Source organism: Anopheles ziemanni, chromosome 2 (genome assembly GCF_943734765.1).
Source record: "Anopheles ziemanni chromosome 2, idAnoZiCoDA_A2_x.2, whole genome shotgun sequence".
Lineage (NCBI taxonomy): Eukaryota > Metazoa > Arthropoda > Insecta > Diptera > Culicidae > Anopheles > Anopheles ziemanni.
In genome coordinates this window covers 24567898-24587272 of record NC_080705.1, presented here as the reverse complement: position 1 = coordinate 24587272, position 19375 = coordinate 24567898, and the positions used below count along the sequence as shown (strand labels likewise).

At 43.0% G+C, this 19375-nt stretch overlaps 1 protein-coding gene across 1 annotated transcript; it reads right to left on the bottom strand.

Moving 5' to 3' along the window:
* Positions 1-873: 873 nt before the first annotated feature.
* On the bottom strand, positions 874-19280 carry LOC131281942 (uncharacterized). The gene is made up of 6 exons (XM_058311317.1): positions 18674-19280; positions 3392-3761; positions 3180-3307; positions 2071-3113; positions 1326-1664; positions 874-1233 (listed from the first exon to the last, which is right to left on the bottom strand). Exons 1-6 carry the CDS (start codon positions 19278-19280, stop codon positions 874-876), a joined length of 2847 nt encoding a protein of 948 aa, XP_058167300.1.
* Positions 19281-19375: the final 95 nt, after the last annotated feature.

Below are 19375 nucleotides of genomic sequence, written 5' to 3'. Positions count from 1 at the left end.
GATCATGTTGCTAGTTTCCATACATTTGAAAGAAAGTATTAGAGTAGAACTATTATCCGTTGTGCTAGGAACCACGCCAAATTGAGTTAGCAATATAATAAATTGTTTATGAGATGTTAAAATATATATTATATGTTTCATCACCATGAGTTTGCCGCGGAATAATCTAGTTTTCTATAGTTTAGTACTTTTAAACCATGATCCAGAGTGTCAAACTAAAAACATTCAAATGTTATTCAGAGAGGTTTGATGCCAATGAAAAGATAAATTAATGTACCACGATTTTACATAAGATTTTATTTGCTAATATTTATATTGCAGGTCGGATAACCATCACCATTACCATCACCCACCAGATTTATAATTTTAGCCAATTTCATTCCTGATTTGTATTACATATCTTTATGTCTTTGAGGCGATAAATTTGAAGAGGACAGATTCTTTTAACTTTCTTCCAAATCACGTTTAAAAACAAATGGGATATGTTCAAAGCTTAAATATTTGTTTATTACTAAAATATCGCTAACCTACTGTACATTGTTTGGGCTTCTAACAACTTATCATACTCTGAGTTCGTCAAACATTGCCTACATCATCCACCGTCTATCCTATGCCAGAGAAAATATTGGATAACACATTAGAGAGCGAGCACTTTTTATCTAATCCCGTACACTTTTACGTCCATTACAGTCTCTACATCTGTCTTTCTTCGGTGTGTTTTACTAATACGTATATTCGGTTTATGACACATAATATGGTACGTGCGTTGTCTCTTCTGCCAATCGATGTACGATTTACCGACAAACAAACATGTGTTTTCAACACATAGAGCCTCATCCGTTAAGTTTAAATTCGTCTCAGATCGTCCGTATCTCAGGCGTACTTCAGCTTGTTCGCGTTCACATCGGGAAAGAACGTCCCTGCCGTTTTGACCAGTGAAATAGAATCTTTCCCATGGTGCGTTGGCGCCGCAGAAGTCGGTGGCATCGGTCCACTCGAGCCACTAGTCGCACTGCTTCGAAACACTGAAGCCGCCACCTCCGGTTCCATTCCACCGATAGGCGTCCGATAATCCACCAAGGGGGGTCCAACCTGTCTCGCCAGCGACGGTGGATACGCCAGCAAGGGTTTCTCCAGTGCCGCCCGGTCACCGTGGCACTCGTGGTTCTTAATGTCGGCGAACGTCTCGAAAAGGTTCCGACAGACGACACACTTAAGGTGGTTAGACCGGACCTGGAAGCGGAAAACCGGATGCGTAAGTCGTCTGAGGCATGTTCTGATGAACGTTGGCTTACCTTTTCCTGATGTTCTTGACTTTGTGTGACGGTGGCCACCGGTTCATGCTTCACTTCCCGCATGTGACGTTCGAGCAGTTGGGAAAAGTTGCCAAACAGTGCCGCCGAGTCGAACCCACCGAGCTGCGGTACATTTGTGGCCAATGGCAGGTAGTTGCTTCCTGGGAAGTACTGTGTGGTAGTGGAACTGTTGGTACCGGATCCATCGGAGAGACTCCTTCCGGTCATTCCATTACGGTCCGCCTCTTGTACCACCGCCGGTGTGACGTCCCTTGACGAAACGCTTGCCGAGTGGACATCCGTGGACGGTTTGGACTCACTCTTCTCCAACTTGAAGCTGGTGAATATGGCTTGCGGTGAGTCCTGGACCTGTTTTCGAGGGGTTTCAATGGTTGCAAAAGAGGGTGCACAACACCCGGACCGGGAATAGAGCTTTGTTGTATTATTTCTGTCTCTTGCATGACGTTCGACTGCGGTTAGAGACAAAATCTCTATGTCATCCATTCTGGATGACTAGCAGTCTACGGGCGATTTTGTAATGGATGAGATGAGTTTGTCATGATTGAGATGATAGAAACAAGGTGATTTAGAGAAGTTTGATAGTCTACAGTAGTTAGTGGAGGGACAAGATAGGCTGTCTGTCCTGTACAAACGTTAAGATAAGATATGGGAAAGAATACGAAAGAGAGGAAATGGAAAGTTAATGAGTTACAAAGTTTTGAAAGGAGTTACCCACAAATAGGGGCTAGGGGGCCACATGCAACACGATACTTACGTTGTTATACACCTCCATCACGTGGTTTTTACGCGGACGACCTCGCTTCCGGTTGAACAGGGTTTTGCTGGAGCTGAACTGAAGAAAGTTTGCCGTTTCCAGCAGTGTCCGATGATCCCGATCGAGGGGTGAAGAACCATCGTGGGGTGATCCTTTCGAGCTGACGGGAGTACTCGACGCCACCGAGGTGTCGTCTTTTTTAAGAAGACGATAGTCGACCGAAGGATTCGACAGTAATTTCGAACGAGGCGGCGTACTGCTTAGCACTGGTTCCTTTTTCAGGTACAACGGTACATCTGTGTGTTGATCCCGGTGATCGGTGGTGTCGTCTGGTTTGTATTTCCGCTTCGTACCAAGAGATTCCTCATGGCCTGCCGCCACCGTGGTTTGTGCCTGTCCAGCTATATGATCCAGAAGGGTCGCTGGAGGTACACCCATTGCACTGCCGTACAATTGGCTCAGGTAAGCTTCCTCAATGCTTCCCATCATCGTGAGATTGCGTAACATTTCCACGTTCTCCGGAGCGAACACCTGCTCGTAGCTCATCTGCTGCAACAGCTGAAGGCGCATATGGTACATCATTTGGATCGGTAGCGTACGGAAGGTTATTTCCGCCATAACCGACAGTAGATCGAGGAACGGGTTCTTCCCTGTCAAACTCGAACCGTCTGACACCGTCGCTGGAGCTGGTGATAGCCTTGGTTCCTCGACGACGCCGACGGGCCGCTCGGGTACATTCTCACCAGCGGCCGGAACCGCTTCATCCGGCTTCGGTTGGTTACTGATTTTACCCAGCAAACTCCGGGCCATCTGAAACCGCCGGTAGTCCACTTCCGTATCCATGCGCTCGTGTTTGCGCTTGTGACTCAACAGCTGACCGCTCGAGTGGAGCACATAGCGACAGTTTTCGTGCATGCAGTGGATGTGATTGCACACCCGCGAAAACCGACAATCTTTGTAGGTGCAGTCTTCCGTCTTAAGGAACTTCTTGTAGCCATCCCGCAGGAGCATTTCGTCCTTCTGGTGGTATGTTTTATGTTTCTCTGCAACAGGCAAGAAAATCTGTTAGTACCAAAGTTACTCACCGGTTTAATCCACCTTTAACCTACCCATGTCAGCTTTATTTTTGAAGGTGTATTTGCAATTTTCTCTTCTGCAGTGAAAGTGCGTCGTCCTTTGCGATCGAAACACACAATAATCCGTGTTGCATTCTTCCGTTGCCCGAAACCGTTGAAATCTGAATCGAATAGAAAATGTGTATCAAAAATAAGAGGCTTGCCATTTTTTCCACCACTTCCTCCGTTTTCTTTTCTTTACTCACCCATTCTTGACGATCGCCTCATGCTTCCGGTGATAGTTGGCATGCATCTGGACGTCGCTGGTGCTGATGTACACCTTATCACAGTTCTCGTGCACGCAATGGTAGTGGGTGTGCTTGTGGTTGTGCTGGCACGCACCGTACTGAATGCTGCAGTCGTCCGACGAGGAAAACCGGTAGAATCCGTACTTGAGCGATTCCTTGCGCTTCTTGTGCCACTTCAGGTGACGGATGATTTCGTACTTCTTGTACAGAACCTTCCCCCGGCAGAACGTGTCGTGGCAGTGAAAGTGCTCGTGCAGGCTCTCGTACTGACACTTTTCGTGCTTGCACTCGTACCCGGACGCGTATCGCTGTATCAAACCGTAATTATCTGAAAACGGGGAAATGAAAAAAGGAAAAGTCGTTAACGTCTGATTTCGCCGGAATGTATGCAACAGTGCGAACACTGTGCTGTCGGTTACAGCCTTTCTCCTTCCAATTCCTAAATGTTTCAACACAATTTCGAAATTATTCAACTTTTCATGCTCAATTTCACAGCTGTTTAGCAAGTTGTATAGCTTGAAACATTAAAGACGGTTGAAATTCGTATATTGAATTCTATCATCCATCCCATGATTAAGAGATTCTCTAACAAATATGTAGTAATGATATGTTTAGCAGAAAATATAATAAGCCAGTTTCCCCTTCTTTGTTAACCAATTTTGAAATTATGGATAGTGTAAAAATTATTGATAGTGTGTCCAATTTACCACGAATTTTACAGTTTTTGTTACCCATTGAAAAGTTTGCTTTTTTCTCGTTTTGTTTGTATTTATTCTTAAGTGGTAATCGTACGAGATACGCATTTAAAACACAAAAAAATAGATTTACTTTCTCTACTTTTAGTTAGAATGAACCCGTTGAAGGTGTGCTCTTCGATCCTTTTATATAACTAAAGACATCCCCCTATGCTGACGCAGCGATGATGTTTATCTGAAAGTTCTGTTGTAGCTCAATTTGTTCAGTAGTTTCAACAGATAGTATGTCGAACTTACACTCAACTAAACGAACTGGGTTTTGTATAGCTCGTTTTCTTTGATGGCAATTTTGATTAAATAATGATTTGTTTAAAAAAAAAAATCGCAGTTTGTTCAATATTAATCGTTCGAAACATGTTAGAATTATCTTATCAGTTTGCCGGCAATGTAAGCAAATACCATTGCATCCCCACCCAAACTGCCAGCTGGTGCCATGCTTCACTTCTTCCGGCGTAAATCCGCTCAGGCCAACAATTGCTCCACACCTACTGCACTTGGCGCAAATCAAAATCATATCAAAAACTCGACTTTGCTTCCGCTACCAAATCGGGAGCAAAATCAAGTTCAAATTACGCGTTTTCGTTGTTCAGCCTCACTGATACCTACAAGGCAAACCACACTCCGAGCACTTCCCGCCATGGGTCAACCCTCACATAAGGCCATGGATTAGCCCCAGCGAAGCGACAGCTCCGTCAGCAATTTGAGCCGATTACACTTGTAAATATTCCAAAAAGTGGAAGGAATTCCGGCATGCCCCGTTTCTGAGTTTTGATTATTATTTGATTCGACTTTTCAAGATTTTCGTCCTCATTTCACGTTTTTTCTCGTTTCGCTTCGATCGGCCAAAGCTAACCGTCCACATGTGCATGTGTCTGAGCGTGCTTTGTTTTACTGACGTAAGATATTTTGCATTTTCTCCTGCTCCATTTTCTCCCGGCCTGGGTGTTTTACTTTATCGCCTTTTTGTTTCTTTTAATCACATCGCGCAATCCGAATCCGGCGCTCGATCTGCGCGCTAACAAAGTATCAAATCGCGAACCTCAGAAAGGGGCAGGTTCTGCTTTAGCTAAGTCATTGCAAAGACCTGCGCCCCGGTGAAGGACGAAAGCAAATGGACGACGACGAAGGGTGTTTAAAAATCGGGGGAGAATGGAAAAATTAACCATGATCTTGACTATGTTGACCAGTGGCCGGCGGGGGGAAGTGGGTGAACCTGCCGCGCGGTGCGGAGGAGAACCGAAGAAAAAAAATGTGTACCAAAAGCCAAATCGAAAAATGACAGAAACCAGTATTTTGATGAATATGTGAAGGAGATCAATGCTAATGGTATGTCAGAAATTTCCGAAAATTCCACCCAACCCCAAACCGACCGCGCTGACGCCAACGAGAACTCGCAAAATGTTAGTTCTCCTCCCGATTTCGACCAATATACTGGGCACGATCGGACCGAGCGAGTGAGTTCGTTTCATTTGATTTATTTTAATTCAACCAATATTTCTTGCCGCTCCGCATCATCGGTTATCGTCGGCCTTAGCCTGACGCTGGTTGACTGCTCTATGAACGCAACTCAACCCCCTCTTCATGGGGGCTGGGGGGGGTGGTGAAAAAATAAGCCAACACCAAACGACTGGACACCACTCCGTTAGGCATACATTTTTTCAGTCATTTGATCGGTTCGGTTTTTGCCACTAAAGGAAACATCTCATGATGTCTGTATTTTTAATATACATTTTTCTTCTTTCACGTTGCTCTCACTGCTGGATAATTTCAAAAGATTCATTTAGTTCCAGGGGGTGAGAAGCTCCATAGGAAAATAGGTTTTAGCTCCAGTTTTTTGTTTGCTTGGCGAAATATTTCCAGTGAATGTAGCGACTTCAAACACACGCTGTCAATCGATCGGAGAGAAAGGCTACACAACGGATGCACGATGTCGGCTCGTTCGAAGGAGATTTTAATGCTAGGATACTCAAAGGAAAGGAAAGTACATAAACCAAAGACAAATGCACAGTGAACCCTTGCAGAGACAAGGCGTTAAAAGAGCGTAGAAAAATGAGCTGCTGTTTTTGACAGGGGAACTGGGGGAGTGTGTTTGCTGTACACAGTTTGTGACAGTTTAAAATATTTTAATTATTTTAATAAATTTTACTGTACAATGTTGGTTGATCTAATAAATTAAACGGGCCACGATTGCGTTGAAAACAAATGCATAAGCTCATCTCAAGTTTCTAAAGCAGCATTGATCTATGTATGCCCTTTCAAAGCATCCTTTGTGTGCTAGTTTTGTAGATATACTTATAAAACATTCGATAAATATGTCAAATATAATTTTTGCAAAATTTAAACATGTATTTATCCAAAGTTAAAATAATGTCACATCATTCTAGGCTCTGTTTCAATATTTTTCTAGTAGCTCAAATTTAATTGCTCTCTTAAGGGTTAATAAGTATGTAAGAAAAGGCATAAAAAGAATCATTTCATCATCTCGTAATGGGCATTAAGCTAAAAATAAGTTAACTTGTTTTTTTTTTAACGAAAGGAAGGACGCAGCATTTTTTCTCACTATTTTGCACACGAAATAAATAACAAAATAACTCTCGTTGGATGACAGATTTAAGGTGAATGGGATGCGTGCGTTTTCAATGAACGGCCTTCACGTTTAATGTGTATAGCAAGTGTTGAAAGTGGCAAGTAGCATTTATAAATGGTTAGGAGAGAACTGTAAAGCAAATGTCAGTCTATTCGAGAGAGAATCAACCACAATTTGATGGATACAGGTTAAAATATTTGAAATATAATGCTACTACTTTTTTTAAACGCTCAATCAGCTTTCCATTATGATCCAGTAAAGCGTTTTGCTATTAACTCCCCCCCAATATGTTTCTCACTTTTTAACATAGATTTGTGAAAGATGTTACGAGTTACAAGCTTAACATCCATCTATTCTAATCAATCCAATCTCCAACCGACTAGAAACTTGCAATTGCTTGATGTGCCTCACTCAAACTGTTTCTAAAATTGGACAAACTCACCTCAGGACATCGAGAAAGTGGAATTACTTTTCGAGCGACCCGACACCTTCGAAAGAAAGTAAAAAAAACCTCAATCACTTTATTCGCTTTGAGCACAATCAAGCTCATCATGCTGTTTTCGGCCGTTCATTACCAAACCATCCAGGTCTATTTTCTCCACCAACCGTTCCTTCTGTTGGGCTTTCGATGGCCTTTCCCCAACTGCTTCTTCCATTCGCTATATTTTAACCGCATCCTCCTGCCCCAGGTTGGGGGTGGCTCGGGGAGACCACGATCGACATTGCCACTTACGGGTCGGTCCAATTGGTTTGGGCTTTTGGTTTGAATTTTACGCTGAAACGTAGCATTTTTCTCCCTTTAATCTAATATAGAAAGAGATGATGATGCCGATCACAAAGATCAGATTGATAGACTGCCTCCCGAGGATGATGGTCCTCGTACTCGGGGCGAAGAAGAAAAAACTTAAGTGACCCATAACGTGGAAGGGAATCCCGTGGGGCAGCGGGAAAATGAGAGAAGAAGAAGAAAAAAACACCATCCCCACCACCATTCGGAAGTGTGTGGAAAAGCAGCATCCAAAACGCACATCATCTCAACGGAACGCACACAAACGCAAATCATGATTCGATAAATGTGTTTTTTAACATCAATCAATTCATTGTTTTCATTGCGTTTGCCTTTTGGCTGACGGTTGGTTGGTTCGGTTGGTTTCGGTTGGTCCGTTTGAAGGCCGCGGATCTGCTCCCGCGACTCCCGCCCTGTTTTTATGCGTTTTTTTTATGCTCAATTTCGATCTTTTCAATAATTTCTTTCCCCCTCCTATTTCGTTCGCCACATTTTATCGCGCCCGAAGTCCGATTGATGATTCGTTTATGACTTACGTTTATGATTAACGCTTGTGATTTAGTTTATGATTTTTCTGCTCTCTTCTTTCGAACCGCGGCGGAACAACATATGATGTGACAAGTGTCCAGGTGGGAACGAGAAAAAGGACTCGCAAAAGGGGATTTTCGAATTTGACATCGTTATCCACCTGCTCCCTGTCGTTCTCGCCGAACGGAACGAATTTAGACTTTTGACTTTTTGCAACTCTTTGCCGACACAGGATCTTGGGTTTCATTTATGTATGTTTTTTTTTTCTTGCCTGACCATTTCCAGCTCTATCTGTAAATCAATATCGATTAGAAACAACGCTGCAAGTGAGCTAGAAGCAGGCCAGAGCTGCGAAGGGAACTGAACAACAGCACACACCGACACGCTTAATCTTCCTACATCAATCCTCCCGATTGAGGCGTTTGGGGCCACGCTGAAGGTGAACGATTTAAATATCCCAAAATAGAGCTGGCCGGTTTGAAGCTGAACTGGACAATAATGAAGTACGGCTCGTCGACGAGGAGAGCGATCGTTGAGGCAGCAACCGGTAATAAACTACAATACAAAAAATATCAACACTATACGTGGCAAAATGTGGCCAACAAACACACAGGAACACAGGAAAAAGAAACAGAGCCTACCGAAGACAACTGGACCACTTGGAAGTGGCCACGCGGGGCAGCAGATTAGAAGCGTACAAGAAAAGCGAGGGAAAAAAACACCAAATGGAATTGTGAAAAAAAAGTGATGTAAAAAAGCCACATACACACCGCGCAGTGTTCAGAAATAACAAGTTATCATACAGATTGCCGAAGAGAACTTGCAGCCAACAACGGGGACACGGGGGGATCGGGTTACGGGAGGTGGCAAACGGTGGCATTGGGTGAAGCAAATAGAGCCGCGGTAAACCGCAAGGAACGCCACACGGCCAGCGGAAGAGGATAAGGTCCGAACTGGAATTAAGCGATGGTAATCTCCCGAAAGGCCACCAAAATGTGGAGCCACCGGGCGAATGTGGTTTGTAAGATTTGCGCACGCGTTTGCTTTCGAAGGTTAGTTTTTTAAGGGTAACTCACGGACTTGCTCCAATTGGCCGTTGTTTCTTTTTTAATCCGCAGTAACAAAACCGGTAGGGTTGAAATTATCGTCGAACAAAACTTCGGAAATCGGATCGATCCACACGATACCGAACAACGTTGGACTCCGGGGCGTGATGTTTTTCTTGAGAGGTACAGTTCGATTTGGTCCTTTCCCTAACTGAACCGGGACTCGTACCGGGAATTTGTTTTTGGGTCCATTAAGCGCAAATCCGAAACAAACGGTGTACAATTTAAACGGAAAAAGAAAGAAAAATGAATTCCCCAAATAAGACATGTTTTTTTCTTAAATGCATCAAACACAACTCGCAAAGAAAGCTAAAACCTAAAAGAGCTAAATCGAGGGTAACCTAGCCCAAGCAGACTCGTCGCCATCGCACTTAAAAGCTATCCGGGCGAACAAAAAACCCGGAGTGCGTACCTCGAGATGGAGGCAGAAAGGAGGTGAAAAGCATATTCAAAGCCCGAGAGAGCATTCCGAACCGTGACGTCAACAAATTATGTATGAAATTATTTACCAAAATTATTATATTTCTCCACGGGCCTGATTGATTTATCGAACACATTAAACTAGTTCAAATTGATTTTCGCCTCGGTCTACCCTGGCAGGTCCCTGGGTCGGGGTGAGGCATGGACGGTGGGGATGGAGCGACTCCTCCTAGGTGGCGTTTTCTTGGTGCTTAGGTTCGCCTCCGCCGGATTCCCTCCGGCTCAAACTGTGACTTGCCAAAAGGAAGACGTCTTGGACGACCTAGAAGACACACCGGGGAAACGATCGTAGGACGAGTTCAACCGGCTTCAACCGATTGTGAACGCCATCGACACACTCTAGGCTGTGTTTTTGTATGTGTGTGTGTGTTTTTTTTCTGGAGAAAAAATGTTCCTTGTCCATAATTTTTTACTTTAAAATTCGACCGGGTCCGAATGCTGTATTTACTCCATTTATGCCACACTCTTCTCGAGCCTCCAGAACGGCGTCGGGGGTAGGATGTCTAGATAGGCTTTTCTCGCGCTTCGCGTGCCTGCCCCAGCACCATCAACACCAACCCTCCAACGACTCCCAGGAAGATCCGTTGCTTTTGGGTATTTATTTTCCTTACACAGCAACGAGCGTGCGCGCGCGCTCGAACGGCCGATCCGGCTCGTGCTAATCTGCGGAATTTTGTGGCTCCTCCCGAGGCCTGACTCTAGCGCTTTTTTCTTTCCATTTTTCAACCCCAACACAGAAGCTCCACCATTAGGGAGCAGAGTCTTTCATTTTGGCGTAATGATACGGTGGCCTAAAACATTCCCAGTGATCCAGGGCGAAGCTGGGCGAAGAAGCCTGGCCAAGAAAGCGACCGGTTCGCGCGCCCGGCTGGCGTCAACTGGTTCGTCCCGCGCGAGGTACTCATTTTCGGCCAAAGGGATGACGTTTTCGAAATGCTGACCTCCCGAAGCAAATCAACAAAAAAAAAAACAACAAAAGGAAACCACCTCGAACGGGCGAGCGAATTGTCTTAAAAGCTTCCGCATAATCTACTTATTTGCGTTCGACGCCGACACTGACATGACGGACGATTTTTATTGGGCACAAAGTTGTGCTTGTTTCGTTGCTTTGGCGAGTTTTCATTTTATTTTATTTTGGGACCAACAGAACTCGGGCGATTAGATCGCGTTGGGAAACGAACGAGCATGAAAGGGTGATTTTTATTATGTCCTTAATGTTTGACTGCTACAAGGCATCCCAGAATGAGCTTGTCTATGATCCGATGGATGTTATACTTGCAAGTATCAAATACTTGTCAAGTATTTCCATTGATATTTGCAAATCTCTACTTGTAAGGCTTTGATCAAACTTTTTCTTTTAGCTGTAAACTTGTACAAGGGATTTTAATGATCGTTTAATTTCGACAACGAAACAGCATGTGATATGAGGATAAGATAAGTTTGTTGCTACACTGTCCTACATAAAAGAGAACTTCTTATACCGGAAAATTGAGAAACGTAGAATTGGTTTGCCAATATTGAACAACTAAGCTGATAAACATGATGTTTTTGCTAGTAATCTTAAAAGACATTAGAGAAGCGAAAAACTATTAATTAAAAAAAGCTGCCAACGTGTTGGTACAAAAGTATAAATATGTTTTTAAAACTTTGAATAAACCTTTGCCAGAAGGTTTTTATATCCAAAAAATGTTAAATATTTTCATAAAACTAAGGAAAATAACTTTAAAAAATGCTAGATATAGCGTATGAACGAGGTAAGGCTGTCATGAATTATTCATTCATTATGAACTATTGAAAACATAAACAAGTAAATATTTATGTTGCTGTGAGGTCTTCAGCGCTGTGCAATATTTCGCGCGAACTCGAGATTCGATTTCGTTTCCGGAAAAATCCGTTCCTCGTTATGCTTGCTCAACCACAAGCCCTACGCCACTCACTGTCAGGTCCATCTGTTCCAGATAATTCAACTCAAAAACAAAAGAAAAGGCCACATCAACGAAAATACCCTCCGACGGATATAACGTCAAGTGGCTGGAACTGATATACATTCATATGTACTAAGACTTTCTCAAGCAGCTTCCCAACGTCAGGTTCAAGAAAATCATTGAGGAAGAATTTTATCAAACACAACATCGCCCCTACGAAGGACCATTGACCGGCAGCATCGGTCAAGCCGTTTGCCTCGCCAGAAGAAGGTTCGTTCGGTCGAAGGATAAACACAAAGAGTATGTTTTGATTTTCAGCGAAAGCATCATTGCAGCAGCTCATGTTTCCACCGTTCTGGGTCGGGGCAAAGCAAATAAACACTAGAACTGCCGTGGGACTGGTTTTTATTAGGCTTGATTGAATCATGCACTCTCCGGGCTTAATTAAATAACAGATTCTGAGCAATTCTGTCCGAAATGTACGTTTATGCTGTTGATACGTAACTCGTTCAATCGTGATGCATTTGCAAACATGAAACAGTTCGAAATATGCTTGAGCCTTATGTTTTTATGGTATTTTTAATCCATTCAAAATTATGTTAAAGACATATGCACGACCATACAAATGCAAATGAAGAATTAAAACCGCTAGCAGAACGTTTTCACTCTTTTTGAAACCCTACCGACACCGATACTCCAAAGACAATTGAATTCGTGGCCAAAATCAACCGGAAGCCCGTTCGTTCCGTTGTGTTTTACCCTTCAAACCGGGCGGGTAAGAACTTTTTATTTCTACTTGTAAAGCTATGTATAACCCACTGCCCATGTGCGTACATGCATGCTGGAATAATAAATATGTTAACCCATAAAAGCACTTGCTCATCGAATGCCCATCGGCAGAATATATAAATGGCCGATATAGGCGCCGGACCGACAGGAAATGGTATTTCTTTATTCTCCCCAGTGACATCATCAATTACACACACACACGCTAGGTGCGATGGGAGGAATGCGGTCGCCCATTTCAAAACAATAGCCCCATCGGGAGTTCTTATGACAAACCGTCAGTGGATGCGGCAATGGAACACAAGTAAGCTAAATTGCCTTGCGGACGACGGTGAATCGTGAGTGCAAGTATTCTAACAATGTTGCTTTATACACATAATTTGGAATATTTATTTAATGTTTTCTTTATTTTTTGTACATTTCATTTAGAATGTTAAATGAATGTTTTCAATATTTATGCACAAAGTTAATTTCGCAACTGAAATAATAATGTTTTTGGCTACAAAAAGCATAGAAATATGTTTTGCCTGCAGCTATAACTTAACAGCATTGGAACAAAACAAGGGATAAACTATGTACAAAGCAACAGAAACAAATATAAAGATTTTTTCACAATTGTTTACTATAGTTGACCAGCGTCGAAACAAGAAATTTATAAGTATTCTAACACATTAATTATTGAGAATAATGAAAAATGTACGTAATATCTTGAAGAAAAAATTACAAAAAATGAAATAAAAATCATCTTTCGGTTGAGTAACCATAATTTAGCTAACTGGAATCAAATTAAATTGATTCCATTTAACCCATTTTATTTCAATGTATCCAATATAAAAATTTAATTTATAAATTTCAAAATTTTGTTTCCTTTTGCAAGAAAAGTTTGCCTAATCAAACATAACTTTAACATTCATAATTTATGTCATTATAAATCCATGTACCATCTCGCGGTAAAGTGTCACCTAACGCAACATAAACGGACAATGCGTAATACCTCCGAGTTCTGTGCCACATTTGCCTAGAATCACCGATGGCGCACGACAGTGACAATGGTACCGACTAAACCTCTGGCAATATGGAGATAGTTCGAAAAAGAAAGGAACGATCAACTACCAACATCACGCATCAACGGAATGAAGGGAAAAAAATCAACATAACAACATTCAAATGATCGCACAAATGGCGCATACATGTTTCCATCCGCGGGGCAGAATCGCACCGAGTCCTAGCGGCCTTTGATTCGCTTTGATTTGCTTTCCCTTTCCCCGGGAGGGGGCAATCTCTCTGTGGTCGCACAAACCCACAAACACCCAGCACCAACCGAGCGCGTTCATTTGCTTGTGAAAAGTTGCATTCCAGCAAGTGTATGAAACGAAATCAACCACCAGAGAAATCTCCCCCCGTTCTGCGACTGGGGACCAATTTTTTTTTGTTCCTTTCCTCGATGCTTTATTGGTTTATTGTGACTAATTTGGTTTGATTGCGGTTTCCGCGGGTATGTAGGAAAAATTTTCCGCCTCGAACGGTTTCAGTTTGTTTAAGCGTCCCAAACGCTCGAGCTCGGAAAAGAGGAGATAGGAGATAGGGAACGAGGCCAAGCCTCCCACGGGAACGGAGGAGGGGGCGATCTCGGTAGAAAGGTTAATTTCATTGATTGAGCACAGTTTTCCCATCCCTTCTTGGGCCCTTTTGGAAGCGGCCGAGAAATGCGCTCGCAATCTCGGAGCCCGGCGGCTCGGAGGAATTGATAAAACGTATCGTCCATCCTTCGGCCATCCCTTCCGTCCATTCTTCACTCTTTGTGGCGGAAGCTAGCTTTTAATTTATTCCCGGTTACGATGACAAAACTTTACTTCATCGTTATTATTGCAACGAAAGCAAGCCCATTCGGGACTGGGAAATTGGTACTGACACGAACGAAACTCTGCCGTCAAATGATTCAACAGTGGATCCGCTGAATCTTGCCCGGATACGTGCGGTCGGGCATAGATTTGGTGCCAAGTGGTCACTTTCTGCGTCATCAGTAATTCAAACCATCGGATGATGTGTAATATCACTTAATGAACGAGTCGGTAGGGATGAATTCAACGCAATAGTTTCAATAAGTGCCATTTCCTTTCAGTTGAAACATATTTTTATTCATTGATTTTTTAAATATTTCCACAATTTTTCATTTTGACAATCACATAGATTTACCTAAATTGCCCTATCAAAATAGCAATACGTTTCAAAACGTACAATAACAAAGCGGGACGAGAAAGGCCAACAATTTATTTAAATGTAAAAGATGCACTTGAAAATGTTGCTGCTTTTTTTATACACAATCAACGAGAGCTAAACAATCCGATAGTACCGAGCGAAAGCCACCTTCGGCGTGGCCAAAACAAACAAAAAACCGTTTCTTTTACTATTTTTAAAATTGATCATCGGTAGTTATTTTCGTAAGAACAACGACTATTCTTTCAAGGTGCACACTTTCCCCGGTAAAGATCGCTGCCAATGCGCATTGTCATCTGATCTGGCGACGAAACGCGATCGATTAATTTGTGAGAGAGGTTCGATTTTGTGAAGACAGCACAGGGGAGAAAAATCTCATCCTAAAACCCACTGTTTGCGGTGGAAAAAATGTCCCGAAATATAAACGTAACATCGTCATTTGTCTGACTGTTCACCTTCGCCAAGTTGTTTACAGCGACCACAATTGATCGTCCACCAATGCATCGGCGGACGGATAGTTGGCTACTTGGTTGAGAATTTGAGGCTAAAAAAGAGGCATGTTTATATTTCATTAGGGAATCGTCGATTCTTGTTTCATCCATTTATGTTGCAGAAGTAATATAAGAAATCAAATTGGTATCTAAATTAAATCTGCTATCTTTTTAGTGGACAAAACCATGTATCAAATCAAAAGCAAATAAACACAATAATATCTTCAAATAAGGGACACTTTTCCAGAACAGAACATCTTATGCGTAAAATAAAAGTCGCTGTATCGAATACAAAATCAAGCATGTGTTTCGTCGTTTAAAATGATGATTCAATGTTTGGACCCTGAACACAAGTTTTGAGGACAAAACTATTTTGAAACGGAGCAATTATCATGGCCTTAAAAAAGACTAGGGTTATTGGAATTGATTTTTACTATAAAATACTATATTCATTTTAATTCCTCTTATTTACAATGATTCGACTTTTATGAAGAAGGAAATAGCTCACGGTTGCCAATTCTCTTAATCATTTCAATATACTTAAGCATTCGTCTTATGCTCTCTCGGGTAAAACCCCGACGATCACGAATACCTCCAGTTCAATGTTCAATTCTATTTATAATATCAGGGAGGTTCGTTTTGGAACTTGTTTCCCTACGTTGAGAAAAGCTTCAACTCCCTGCTCACATGCTTCCAGTTCACCGAACATAAATCAACGAATGATGAAAAAACCTCACCACACTTTACTTTAGCTTCTTTTTTTTCAAAGGTTTCACCCGCGGATTAGATATCCTTTCGTATAGGAACGGCTTTGCCCAATTTGATTTCGAATGATTTTCAACTCTTTCTTTTCGGTGATCTCTTCATAGACCGACAGCCGGACAAAGCCGAACGCGAGGAGAAATGAAACCCCTAAAACCGAAAGAAACAACGAAAACAAAATTCTCCTGTCCAACAAGGATCATTCTTTCGCTCCTTCCTCCGCTCATTCGCTCGTTCCCCCTGCTCATTCCTGCCCCTGGGCCCATCGGTTGCTGCTTCCATCTTTCGATTTATTATTTCGCTTGCTCTTGAATCAATCTATCATCGGCACTTAATGTCAATTTCTCACTTGTTTTCATCTATTCCCAAATGGATCGTGCTTTTCTGCTTCTCCCTGCTTCCTGCCCCGCCTCAGCCCCCCGAGCCCGGCTCTGCGACCGGTACATGTATGTTATTATATGCTTTTGAACTTTTCTCTCCTAATTCCCTGACCCCGCCGGTTTTTCGGGACGGAATTTTTGCCCAAACCAACACGGCAGGGAAGGAAAAATCTGACGGCGTCATGGCGTATCGCTAGGCATTCACAGGTTCAATCCGATTCGACCGCTCGGTCGCGTATCGAGATCCTTCAGTCGAATAAAAATAGGAAACAAGTGGAATGGAACATTAGAAGCCCATAAAAGGAAGAAAGCAAAGCACGGACCGGGCAGACACATCATCTTTCGCCCGGTTTCGAGTGCCCGAAAGATGTTGATTTTGGAGCGCGATCTCGAAAACGACACTCGATCTCGGCAGGGCCAGGGTTTAACGAAGAAATTTTTTAATGTTTCAACAGCATCAGCAAAGGAGGGAGAAAAAATCTCAATTTCAATTCCACGGTTCCATGCGCTTTGCCAGAAATCTCATGGCTCGGGCTGCCCCATGCGACATCAGGCCGACCGAAGTCGATACAACACTTTTATGAAAATCAATTAGAAGTTAATTTAGCGGCAAAATTTCTCCGCGATCAGCGACAACCCTTTGAGTTTCCTCACTCTCATCAAATTCATCATTCCTTGCTTTGTCCGCCACTCCGTTGTTTCTTGTTTTCGTGTATCACTCGTTGGGCATTTATTGATTCCATTTGTTGCCGGTTTTGTTTTCCCTCCCGGATCCCGTGCCCCTCGTTCGTATTAACGTTCGTCGGTTATTTCTAGATTCGGAGGTTGTTCTTATCCCGGGATTAATTATATTTCATGTCTAAGCACTTCTTTTTGCCAAGCGCCTTCATGGTAAGCGATTGGGAAGAATCGAAAAAAATGTTGTATATCTTTTACTCCGCCTCGACACCGAACTCTCTAATCCTTCCCTCGTTAAGAGGCCGACCCTCCCGTCATTTAAGGAATCTGTCGATTCCCGCTTCCCGCGCTCAAACCCCTCATCGCGCGCCCCCGTTCCCGCATTCGTTTATTTAAGAATGAGAATTTTATTATGTGCCGTTTTATTGGACAATGTTGACCGGCGTAATGGAGCGCGCGGGGAATTGTCCGACGTTAATGCGAGCCTTTTGAATATGCTTAATATCGCTCGACGCTGCCGCCACACATCGAAACCCCCTGGCAAGAAACTGGACAAGAAATGAAATTGTGTTAGAATCTCAGGGCTAGAAGTTAACTGAACAGTGAACCTCGGGGATGGGGAAAAAAGTGGAAAACAAAGTACAACTTTGTGGCCTTCCGCAAGAGGGGCACGAGTCCTAAACACATGACGCGGTGTATGATTTTGATGTGTGGCACGATGATGCTGGCGATGCTGAGACAGTGAGAGTTAAATTTACGATCGACCCGGCATGAGACAGTTGAGTCTCGGAACTCTACAGCTTCACTTTATGCTGATCTGGTAACGCCGGTCCACATCATGGGAGGGAGGAGGAACGTTTACTATCGCGAGTCTATTTTTTGTTATCTCTTAAATGGGACAATTTTAGCACATTACCGTTATGTGTGAAATTGTCATTCAAGCTCGCGTAAAAAGCATGTGAAGCAGGTCATGTTTACTCTCACTCAACGACCGAGAAGCCACCAGAGCAAGGCAAAGTGAGACATTCCTTAATTTTATTATATTTTGTTTCGCGCGAAAAGCGATCTTTTAACTATTACGTAACCATACGTACTCGTACCATACTTCCAAAACTTAGCGTGTGAATTGAAAAAACATAAAAAGTAATTGTTGATCAACTTAACCCAATGAAATCGAAACATTTCCAATATTGTCAAAAATTAAAAATTGTCAATTTTGTTCTTACTATAATGTTAACCCAAAAGGAGAAAAAGATGAGATGACCAAAACGCATCCTATAGGTGTCAATTTTCGTGAAACGTATGAAAATCGTAGTTTGTGGGAGTTCTTCTCATTTGTAAGGATCATTGTGACCAATGCAAAAGATCTAAATCCCTTGAAAAAACAAAACAAACTTTTAAAAAGCTTCTTTAGTACCGCTCGTGTAAACCTACCGATACTATTTAATAAATTGTGTTTTATATTGTCAATACTGTTGATGTCAAATTTGTACCCTTGTATTAAACCGTTTGAGTAACACGAATGGTTGGACAAAGACATAAATTATGACAATTAATTTTCAATATGTACTTCATTTAACTTCCTAATCAATTTAACTAAAAGCGCAAGTATCAGCAAAATACTTTATAATTACAACAATGACCAGCTTTAAAAGACAAATCAATTTTAAGGAACTTAAAAGCAGCCCACTTTAAATTATGCTTATCGGATTTAAACGAACTAACGTTTCTTCGCAATAAAACCCCTCCTAAACTCACCGTGAAGCAGCTCGAGGATGGTCGCCATGCTTTCGTCCTTCTCGCTATCGGCTAGAAATTTGCTAAACTCACTAAACTTCGCCTCGTCCATCTCGCCCAGGCGGCTCTTGATCGAGTTGTTGTTGATGTTCGTACCGATCGCACTCGCACTGCCACTGTTATTGTTGTTATTGTTTGCGCCGAGCGGACCGATGCTATTGTTGTTGTTGTTGTTGTTGTTGAACGGATCGGTGAACTTGCCGCCAACGAGGCCACTGTCACCGGCACCGTAGATCGCTGTCGTGCAGCTACTGCCACTGCTGCGATCACTTCCGGCCGTGTAGTCGAGCGAGGATGTCGTCTGACCCCGTGCGCCCGCGCCCCCCGGCTGATCCTCGCCTTCCGCCTCGCCCAGCTGTGGCTCACCGTCGCTCTCGGTGATGCTTCCCGTCCGATGGCGTGCATCCTTTGCGCATGCCCTGCTGTTGATGTCCGCCGCGTTCGAGCTCACGCTCGCATCCTCGTCCACGCTCGTGAAGCGTAGCCTTTTCGCCGACGGTGGCGACAGATCGCGGCCAGGATATACCACCCCGAGGTCCTGTTCTTCGGTGCTCTCCGGCGACATCATGGCAGGCGAGTGCGGAATGGAGCACACACACACTTTGGGACCTTTCCCACGCACCTTTAAATATTTTGTGATCGCACTTCTTCTAAATCCCACTG